Here is an 11,574-nt window from a genome sequence, read left to right on the forward strand (position 1 = left end):
AGTGGCGAGACCTGTTAATCTCGCCCAAGCGAGCCAGACTCGCCTAGGCGAGATGAACAGGGAGCTCGCTCAGAGCTTTTGCGCGAAAGGTCGCCCAGGCGATCAGCTCGACTTTTGAGCGAGCAGACAACTCGCCCAGGCGAGAGGGGTCTCGCCTAAGCGAGATCCCGCGTTGTCCATACTCGTGTTTTTTTGTGCCCTCGCCTAGGCGGAGGGGGAACTCGCCTGAGCGAGACTGCCTCGCCTGAGCGAGGTACTGGGCGAGACAGTGCTGTGATTGGATGTCGGTCTATTCCTAAATGATCTGTCTTGGTTGAGTATGATTGTATGATGAGTGATATGTATATAATGGAGCATAAGGTATGTTTGGCATGATTTATGAATTGCATATGACGGGTTGGGTATGTTATTGGCATGTGAAATGAATGAAAGGTTTGGAACTAAAGGAACACGTTATTGATGTGAGATGAGGCCCTAGATTCATGGGGTGGTGATGATCCGAGGTATGGATTCGAAATATGATGCGTATGAGGAATTAATCTCAAGGGTTGCTATAGAAATGTAAACATGATTTAATGTTCTCCTATTGCTGAGTTATGAATGTTGGTCCGTGTTAGCGTGTAAATTCCTTGGGGTCTTTAGGCGAGACTTTCAGGGTTGCGCTTCAGTGGACGGGACGTAATTCCATGGCCCCTGTTAGTGGGTGCCCATGGTGGTGCCCTATCTGTATAACTAGGTAAGGATTCAAGGTAAGGACTGCATCCTGACACTCTAAGGGGCCAGTTAGTCTCACTTAGAGCAGACAGACTCCTGTGGTGAGAGTAGCAGGAGGCCTGAAATTCATTAAGGGCTAACCTTGTGGTGAGGGAGATTTGATTCATTGTAACACATGTAACACATAGCTCGGAGATGAGCAGCTCAGAGTCGAGCAGGGGTATCCACCACAAGTGCAAGCATCCGCTGAATCCGACTAAGTTATACGTATCCGGATTAGTCGAGTCGAGTCGTAGTGTATTGAATGAAGAGTCATAACATGTTTGGTTGTTATATGGATATGAAATGATGAAAATATATTTAACTGTATGATGAATATGTGTTGGCTCTAGCTTACCCGTTTCGTTGCATGGTTGTGTTGTATGTGGCTGTTCTCCCTTGCGATGATCATCAACTTGGTTGATGGGAGCAGATGGGCGAGGTTCTCGTGGTCACCAAGGGAACGGCGATTCTGCTACCTAGCCATCTGGGTTGTACCTTAGACTTCTTTCTGTCATGTTTTCTTTAGGGCTATGGCCCCTGTATTCGTGGTTATTAGATTGTAAACTCTTAGTTGAACAGTTTTCTGCTTTTGTTGGCATCGTGGTGTGCCTAGTTTTGTAGGGGTGATGTTGGAAACCCCAGGACTACGTGGTTATACTATCTTATGTGTGGCGTTTCCTTTAATTGCGTTTATAAATTAAATGGGACGTTACACTAATAGAAAATGTATTATTTTATAGTGCATTCTTGATTTCACGTCCTATTCCATTTTTACTTTTAAATTGTTTTTATATAGGTTAAAATACTTTTTTGTCCCAATTTTCGTCAAATATTTTCAAATAAGTCCTAATTTTGGTTTCATGTTCAAATAAGTCTCAATTTTTATCAATTTTGTTCAATTGGGTCTTTTTTTGCTAACATAGTTTAAATCATTAACGGCATGAACAACCACGTGTCATTTTGTGGTTTTTTTGAATTTCTTTTAAATTTTTATTTTAATTTTTTTTATTTTTTAATTTTTTTTAAATGTACATGTCAACCCAGTAGCGTACCACGTGTCACTTCGTGGTTTTTTTTGAATTTTTTTATTATTTTTTTTTGAATTTTTTTTAAAATTTTTTTAAAATGTCCACGTGTCAATCCAGTAGTGTGCCACGTGTCAAAGTCAATGTTTTATATTCAATTTGGTCCCTATATTTGTTATTTTTGTTCAATTGAGTCCCAAATTTTGTTAAAATTAACCTATTTGGTCCCTCACCAAACCAAATAGAAACTAAATTTAATTTTTATATTAAAATTCACATTTTTATTAAATATTTTTATATAATATATTAAAATTCACATCATTATAACTTTGATATAAAAAATAAATTTGATCACATCTTTGATAGGGACCAAATTGGTTAATGTTAACAAAAATTGGGACTAAATTGAACAAAAATAACAAATATAGGGATCAAATTGAATATAAAACATTGACTTTGACACGTGGCACACTACTGGATTGACACGTGGACATTTAATTTTTTTTTAATAAAAATTAAAAAAAATTAAAAAAAAAACACGAAGTGACATGTGGCACACTACTGGGTTGACACATGTACATTTTAAAAAAATTTAAAAAAACTTAAAAAAATTTTTAAAAATAAAAAAAATTTAAAAGAAAAATAAATAAAAAAATTCAGAAAAATTACGAAGTGACACGTGACCGTCACTGTTCATGGCCGTTAATAATTTAAACGGTGTTAGCAAAAAAAAGACCCAATTAAATAAAATTGACAAAAATTAAGACCTATTTAAACACAAAATCAAAATTAAGACTTATTTAAAAAAACTTGAAGAAAATTGAGATAAAAAGGTATTTTAACCTTTTATATATTCCTCTTAAGTTGTTTGGATTCTCAACCTACGTTCTTGATATATAACAGGAGTTAATTTTGTGTAGCATAAATAAACAGAAGATTTTTTCTGATTGTAGATAAGAATCACTTTTATGAAAAATCGCATTTCTATACTTTATGGGGTTGAATCACACATTTTTTGATAAAGCAATTCATTGAAACTTAACATCAGACGTGATTCTGTTTTACACATTCAGAAATTAAATTATAATTTTTGGTTGTTCAATAACTAAATTGTAACTTATTTATATATTTAAGGATTATTAAAAAAAAATTTGCGAGTGACTAGTGGGGAATATAACTTTGGCATCATGAGATGTAAATTTGTGAAGTGAGAGTCTTATCCGCAGAATAAAAGGAAGTTAACTTGGCATCGAACAGAGCAAATAGAATATCAAACCCCTCTTTGGACCCTCCCTCACTGCTTCACATGATTCCCACTAACACATTAAATATTGGACCCACATTATGGATGTGACATAACTCAAATTAACCTCTAATTAAATACTACTTTCTTCTTTTTCCCAAATCTCACAACCTACCTTCCCTATTAAATTAAAACCTCAACACCACATACTCTACTAAATCATATCAATCACCCTAAATCACTTTCTTCCATGTCATTATCTTGCTTTTGAATTCTACTTTTTTACTTAAACCCTCTTTGAACTTTGTAGCAACCGCTACATAACAAGGAATAAAACCACACCACCCAATCACAATTTTGGTGCCATTCATCATCACAAAATAACGTGTTTGTGACTGTGCATGTGTTATTTTGAAGTGAAAATGAGAGTAACGTGATCCCTTGTCGTATAGCCCACTAGTATCGATAGTATTAGGTATCTTTGTGAGGTACGTAGGTAGTACTACGGTTTTTGTTTGGTTTGAGCTGTCTCATTAAATTTTGCATGGATCCCATATGAGTCAATATAGGACAATTTAACAATCATTATCTCATTAGCTCTAAGAAAGTGGTGATTAATTACTAGTGAAGGTTCGGTTGAGTTTTGTACTGTGTTAATAATGTTCATGCGTTGCCATGATTACCTCATCAATATGCTACTAATGGACAGAATGGAAAAGTGGAGGTACTTGACTTTAATTCAATGTATATAATGTATGATAGATGACTAAAATGGTGAAATTCCATGTATGAAAAGAAAGAAATGGAAAAGGATAAAGCATTTGGAAGGGTTGCTCTTGGAGTTGTGGCTAGTAGACAAACACATTGGCCATAGTCAAAGCACTTCACAATTCACAATTCACAATTCACAATTCACAATTCACAATTCACAAACCCAAAACCCACTTCACTTCACTTTCCAATGAAAACCACAATCCACATGCTTTTGCTTCGGGATATTCAACTATCATCAAACTCCTCTTTATAACACATTCTCTTTCTCTCATCCACTGACCCTACTTCACCACCCTTCTCAACCACCTTTAGTCTCAAATAATTAATTAATAATACTCATTCAAGAGGTTACATGTGTCAACCTTTTATTCAAAAACATACGTCTTTTCTTTCATCACACATCCAAAAGGGTCCTAACCTAAGTCTCATCCCTCAATATACCATTAGTATCCCAATCTTTCAGTCCCGACCCAATATTATTGAACTAATAAAGGGAAGAGAGTGTTAGCTCCAGGGATTAGGGTAGGGTCCCTAAATAATGTGTCAAAAGCCAAACTACAGGGTGTTATCCAATTATTCGTCCCATGAATTTCTCTCACCGATTCAACACCAGCCAAACAAAAATTAACAAATTTTCAAAACAGGTAGGAAATCTTTAATTTAATATACATACACCATTCTTATTTATTTATTAGATTACAATATTTTCATTTCTACGTATTCTTTTAACCATAAAGTATAATGAGATTCTAGTGTAAGAGCATGATCCAAGTATATAAGTTCTCCATACAAACTAAACTATACATTGATGTAAGAGTAGTAAAAAGATGATGACAGAGAAAAGGAGAATTTTGATGGCAATACATGTATAGAATTGATTCCCCTTGTGTAATTATTAAAGGTTTGGTGAAATGGAGAAAGGAGGAAAGAAAATCTGAAATCGGTTTTCATCCCCCACAGTATATTATTTACGCTTTGTAGCATCTCCTGGGTGGAGAAGAAACCAATGCTAAAAAAGGGAGGGAGAAAGCCATGCTAAACTGCATAAGGTGTTGCATCTCTTGCATCCTCCCATGTGGGGCTCTCGACGTCATTCGCATAGTGCACTCCAATGGCCGAGTTGAGGAAATCACAGGCACCGTCAAGGCCAGGGATGTCATGAAGGCACACCCCAAACACGTCCTGAAGAAGCCCTGCTCCGCCGCCGCAGACGCCGACGCTGCCAACGCCACCGCTGTCCACAAGATCGTGGTGGTGCCACCCGATGCAGACCTCCAACGTGGCAAGATTTACTTCCTCATGCCGCTCCCTCCCTCTCCTCCTCCACCGGAGAAGAACCAGCAGAGAAGGAGGAAGAAGAAGGAACAGAGAGAGAGAAGTAGGAACAACGCCAACGTCTCCGTGACGATGACTAGTTTGCTTGTCTCTGATCGCTACTTGACTGATATACTCTCAGAGAAAGCGTCAACGCAGAGAGACAGAAGAAGAGGGCGTGTTGCAGTGTGGAGACCTCACTTGGAGAGCATTTCTGAGTCACCTTCTGATCTGTAACACCTCTTCTTCTTTATGTTTGTCATGTCTATATAGTTATAATTCTCGTATTACAGGCTTCCAACCCAATTTCTTTAAAAAAATATATAATTTTCTTCTTCTTCTTCTTCCTCTTTTTTTGTGTTTTACTTTGCTTCTGCAAAGGCTGCTGTGTACATAGGTTGTCCATATTAATATGGGGATTGTTAATGAGTTCGAGAATTGAAGTTATGTTAGACCATAATTGGGTATGTTTTGTACAAGCTTTTAAAAAACCATGATTTGGGTCACACAACATAAAGGTTTTCGAGATTTCCGATACAAATTGTTCTACACCTATGTGGGCCGTATTCATCTGTAGTTTTCTGGCAATATTTGAGGATACCATGTAATCTCAGTTTTTATAGTATAATTTTGAGTTTTTCATGGTTGTGCTTCAGTTGGTGGGGGCATGGAATTGATCAAACAGAGGTATAATTTTGTAATTTTCTGGAAAGAGGTGAAGCAAACGTAGAACTTTATACGGGTTTAAATTGTTGAAGCTTGGAATTTAGAATACAGTGCGGGGAACAAAGATAAACTATGATTGAGATACAGAATGAACGATGCCACATTCCTACTTCTACTGTGTGACAGTGTCATGTGTAATTCTGTAGTGGATGACAATGGAAGGTGATTGCGACTTGATAGATATTATGCTTTTGGTAGTAGCAGTGGAGTATTTTATTTACCACTATTCCTATGGTTTCACTGGGGAAAATGACACAGTAGTTCGTCGGTGTCACTCATCCTTTAAGGGAAGACAGTGACATGATGCTGCAAATGCAATCACTTTCTATACATTTTTAAGTTGTTATCATGGCAGAATTAAATTCACGTTGACAGCTTTTTCTCCTCTCTTTTTTTTTTCTGAAGTGGGAAAAAAGAGAAAGAAATTCTTTTGGACCCTCAAATGGGGGAGGACAGATTCATTCATCATCATCAGTGTCTATGCAGTGCAAAGCCATGTTGTACTTCACCCCACTACAAGTGAGGGTGGAAAAAGAAGTAAAAGGAAAAGTGTGGTTGGATCAAGAAAAGTCGAAAGGGATAAATTTGTGGTAAAAACAATTGAAAGTCCCCACTCTGGTTTCCCATTATATTCTAATAATGCATTGTTATGCTAAGTTTGCATAAAGGAGAGGATATGGCTTTAGTTTAAGCATTTTGTTCTTTTGGGTATGATTAAAAACTGATTAGGTTAGTGGCAGAGGCATCCTGCAAAAGTGATTAGCACAGTAGAGTTTGACTTCTAGGATTTGCTGCATGAAATGAGCCTTGAGCTAAGCCTATTCGAGTTTGTTTCTGGTTCTGATTCTGAATTTTGATTCTTATTTTATTATGCAGTAAGTTTATTTTTTTTGGAGTTGTTGTGTAAGTTGATGTGTAGAGTAGAGTAATAATATAAAGTTCCTAAATTGTTTTGTTATTGGTTGGAAATCGGTGTGCGACAACTAAATCTTTATGGACTAACAGAATTTTCTGTTCATCTCGTGATATGTCAGTGTCATCGGTGGTTTGGGGATGAAAACTAACCATTTTTTTGCTCTCCTAACCACAGGATTTATTGTCCTAAAATTTTATGGGGAAAATTATCGTGCTTTTGTTTATATGGAAACGAATTGACATGGGAACAAATAACTGGTAACCATGTTGAGACTCATTGATTAACACTTTCTTTGATTCTGAGGAGTGAAAAAGACTAGAGAGAAAAAGTGTGTTTTTTTTTTTTTAATGTGATTTGATTAAGAATGGAAAGAGAAAGAGAAAAAACAAAAGGACTCGTTAAAAGGAATCTTTCTTTTGGTAAGGATAAAAATATGAAGGAATGTGATATAAGAAAGTGTAGGACTTTATAGATATAAGAGAATTCTTATATTGTTATTTGTTTTCTGTTTTACATCACATTTTCTTCTTTTAAACAAAATTTTCACATCAATATATAATAATTTAAGTTTAAAATACTCTTTAATTTACACTTAAATAATTTAACGAAATAAACTTATACATACTAAAAGACACATGAGTGGTCTGATGTATCTTTGTTATTTCTAGTATCAGTGGTCTGATGATAAACTATTGGGTACCTTTGTCTTACTTTTTTTGGTAATGAGTTTGTAAGCTAAGACATATATGAAATCATTGAACTTTAGCTCCACATTTTTTAAGTGCTATTATACCATTATAATTTTATCATATCTTCAAATTACGTGATGTTCTTTAAAAATTGAACTAAAATATTATATTCAGCTAACAGGAATCTTATTTCAATACCTATCATAAAAGAATCTAGTCATACAAATAATATAATAACTTCTTGAAAACACCATCAAATGACAGAATTTCCTTTAATAGAATACTTAGTAGGTAAATTGTTGCCTTGTCATATCTTGCTTCTATTATATTTTATCTTTTTGTATTTCTATTAAGTAACTTGGAGACTTTTGAACAATATTTTACCCAACTATGATGATTATCATTTTTGTATAAAGAGTCAAATTTTGATAAAGTTAAATATAAATACTAAGTATTTACAACCACGCATAAAAAAACTATATCATATAAGAAAAAACTATATAACATACATTAAATTTTTTTTATAACATGCAGATTTAAAAATTTCTAATAAGTTTTAACTAACAACAGATTTTTTTTTGTTAAATAGTGAATTAAAAATAATAATTTCACTAAAAAAATTTATTTTTGAAATATGTTTGTTGATCCAAATCGAGTAATTGAAATTATAAAAGAAATCAAGTAAATATATAACTAAATTATTGAGTAACTAAAACTATAAGGGCAAAATTAATTTGTCACACTAAATTAGAGACACTAAAGCTCAATTAAATAAAAAATAATTAATATTTAAATTTTATATAAAATGTAAATTAAAATTAAGAACATTAGAAAAACTACTCACAAATACGTTTGTTTACACTCGAATTCACTATTAGTTGAGGAGTTTACTAAAAAAGTATTAATGTCTTTCTAGAATATTAATGTAAAAAATGAAATTTTGGAGTGAAAGTGAAATATAAAAAAAACGAATGTAATTACTTTTTAAAATCAATTAAAAACAATGAAGAGTTATAGGTTTATAAAAACAATTACGCTCATTTTTAAATTAACATCAAATTTAATTTTTATATAAAAGATATACAAATAATTTTATTAAAATTAATATTTTTATTAAATATTTTTAATAAGATTAAATTTACTTACATTTATATTTTATATCTAACTTTATTTTAAATTGTTTTAAAGTTGTTAGTAGGTAGTAATGTTAATAGAAAAAAAAAATCAAAATTAATTTCAACTAACAAATATGTTACACCTATTTATCAATTCCATTTCATAAAATAAAATAAATTTATCAACATTTTCAATTTTTTTAAATTTATATTTTACATTGAACTTTATTTGTACTAATATTTTATTATATCATACTTTAATTTTGTTTTTCTATTTAAATTTATATTTCAAATAATTGTATATTTTTAAAATATATAAAATTTAATAATTTCTATACAAATGTTTGAGTTGGTTTAAAAATAACAATTATATAAATTTAAATGTAAAATTCAAAATAATTTTAAACAATTTTATAATAATTTAAAATAAATAATTTTGAATTTTGAATTTTTTTAAAATAAAGTTGAATGTGAAATGCAAATTTAAATAAACTTAATTTTGTTAAAAATATACAATAAAAATATCAATTTTAATAAAAATATTTGTTTAACATTTATACAAATTTTTTTTTTCAATTTGGTAAGGGACAAAATTGTTCAATTTTAAAAAAAATTAGGACTAAATTGGAAAAAAAAAATACAAGACCAAAGTGAGACTGAGATAATGACACATGGTATGACAGTGACATGTGGCATTATTGCTGGCACATCACACTATCATTACCACATGACACATCGTTAGTTTGACATGTGACATATTTTTATTTTTTCTATAAATTAAAAAATTAAAAAAAAATCAAAAAAACCACGAACTTACATGTAACACCTCTTTGTTAGTACATTACTGATGGAAAAGACCTGATTGTATTAAATTTTTCAAAATAAAGACCAAATTGAGACAAATAATAAAAAAAAACCAAACTGATATTTTTCCACAGAAAAAGAGACCAAAGACATAATTTAACATTTTTCATAATTTAGGTTTTCTAGCCCAAGTCACCTCCTTAATGCATAACAAATTGCCTTAAAAGAAATAACATGAACCACTTTAAAGATAGGTGAAAGACAAACTTAAAGATGTGTGCTTTAAAAAAAAAAAAAACCTTGTACTTTAGGTTTCTTATATCATACATAATATAAAATATATTGGTTTAATCAGTACTTTGATTTTAATATTTGTGGAATTCATTTCAATGTCATTTATTCAATATTTGTGGAATATATATTGATCAGAATTGAGAAAGTAGAACACTATATAAGAATCAAGACCCATAAACATATTCCCTTAAAATTTTGGGTTGAGAGTGGTGTTAGTGTCTTATGTGATTAAGCTCAGATCTCATTGGTGTTGTTCTCCCCAGTGAAATCCTCTCATAAAACCTAACAAAAGATGTAGTTAGAATACAATAAATAAGGAAAATAACATCAAATAATGAGACAACAAATCACACCACAACAAAAAACCTTCGAACCAACACACCACAACCACAATGAAGCATCGCACGACCTTCGGGGCACCACAACCTTAGCTAGCTACGACGACAACCTTTTGATCAAGACATGCAACCTCAGCAAAGCATCACCTAAGCTTGGGAGCACCACATCGCTAGAGGAATAGAGGACGACCACCATCAGTAAACTACGAATATTGTACCATCAATGGAATTTCTTTCTTCGGAATTCAATTTTGCTTAAACTTATCATGTAAAATTTCACTTATCATGCAAAATTTAATTACTAAAACATCCATTTTCATATGAACTATTGAAAACGAATACATTTTATTATAGATAATTTTTTATTTATTTTATAGATAATTTATTTATTAAAAATACTTATTTTAGTTTAAAAATAATTAATTTAATAAAATTAAATAAATGAAATAATTAAATTTATCAAAACGATTTCTTAAAAAATAAAAATAATAAAATAATTTTTTTAATTTAAAAAATATATTTATTAAAGAGTAAAATTAAAAATAGAATGATGAATAGTATTCATAACAATTCATGTGTCTTTATCTTTTTCCAGATCGATCGGGACAAAATCAATATGGAGATATTTTCAAATAAATGAGGCTGACCACTAATCAAGATTGAGTGGATTCTTGTAATTAAAAAATAATATGAAAAGTTGAAAAATATAAAATTTCCTCTTCTTTTTTGTGGTGCGTAATGAAGGAAAAGAATCGAAAAATGCAGAAAAAGAATGCAATCATAGATTCAAGCGGCGCCTCACACTTTTACATTGATGATTATTAAGATGGAACCTAAAAGTTCTCTGTCTCTTTCACTTTGGTTTATATATAAGAAAATAAACTAATGTTATTTTAACATTATATAGATTTGTGCTTTGAAAAGCTTTGATGGAATGATTTTATGCTCTAAGAGTGAAGTTAAAGAAAGAAAAGGTTGATCATAAACTATGGTTGAGAGATTTGCATTACACAGGTATACATGAATGGATAATTGGAAATTTTGTTACAACAATTCTAACTAATGTCCAAGATAATTAGTGAAAATATTAAAGAATTGAAAGCAAAATTCATATATAGTATGAACTTTATATAATTAAGATGGGTAATTATTTAGTAAGAAACATAGTTATAAATATTTTTGGTATAAAAGTTAATGTGTCTCAAATTCTGAAACAACCTCCTCGTATCTTCAATTTTCAGTGTCTGAATTATGAACATGAACGGCAACATGTTTCTGCTAACTAGATTCATCATTAACTACTGGTGATGGTGATGGATGCTCATGTCAAACCTTTCTGAAATCTTCAAGTACTTCCATTTCATCATCATAACAGTTTCCCACATTGCAGCATCACTTATTTCACTCCCACCACCAACTCATTCATCATCATCTTCACCAACCACGTAGATTACTTCGACTCTAACCTGGAAGTAAAGTAAATAATTGTCAGTTCAAATGGAAGAACTGTATCAACAGACATGAAGTGCCTTAAAAACATGTTTTTAAGTTTTGCTCCCAAATTTTAAAATTTATCAATT

At 31.7% G+C, this 11,574-nt stretch overlaps 1 protein-coding gene across 1 annotated transcript; it reads left to right on the top strand.

Annotated features, from left to right (window-relative positions):
- The first annotated feature begins 4,514 nt into the window (after window positions 1-4,514).
- Window positions 4,515-6,785, top strand: LOC114176623 (uncharacterized). The gene has a single exon (XM_028061719.2). It carries the CDS (start codon window positions 4,831-4,833, stop codon window positions 5,347-5,349), a length of 519 nt encoding a protein of 172 aa, XP_027917520.1. The 5' UTR covers window positions 4,515-4,830; the 3' UTR covers window positions 5,350-6,785.
- The last annotated feature ends 4,789 nt before the right edge of the window (window positions 6,786-11,574 follow it).

Source organism: Vigna unguiculata, chromosome 3 (genome assembly GCF_037176805.1).
Source record: "Vigna unguiculata cultivar grain cowpea cultivar isolate G323 ecotype 2 chromosome 3, ASM3717680v1, whole genome shotgun sequence".
Classification (NCBI taxonomy): Eukaryota; Viridiplantae; Streptophyta; class Magnoliopsida; order Fabales; family Fabaceae; genus Vigna; species Vigna unguiculata.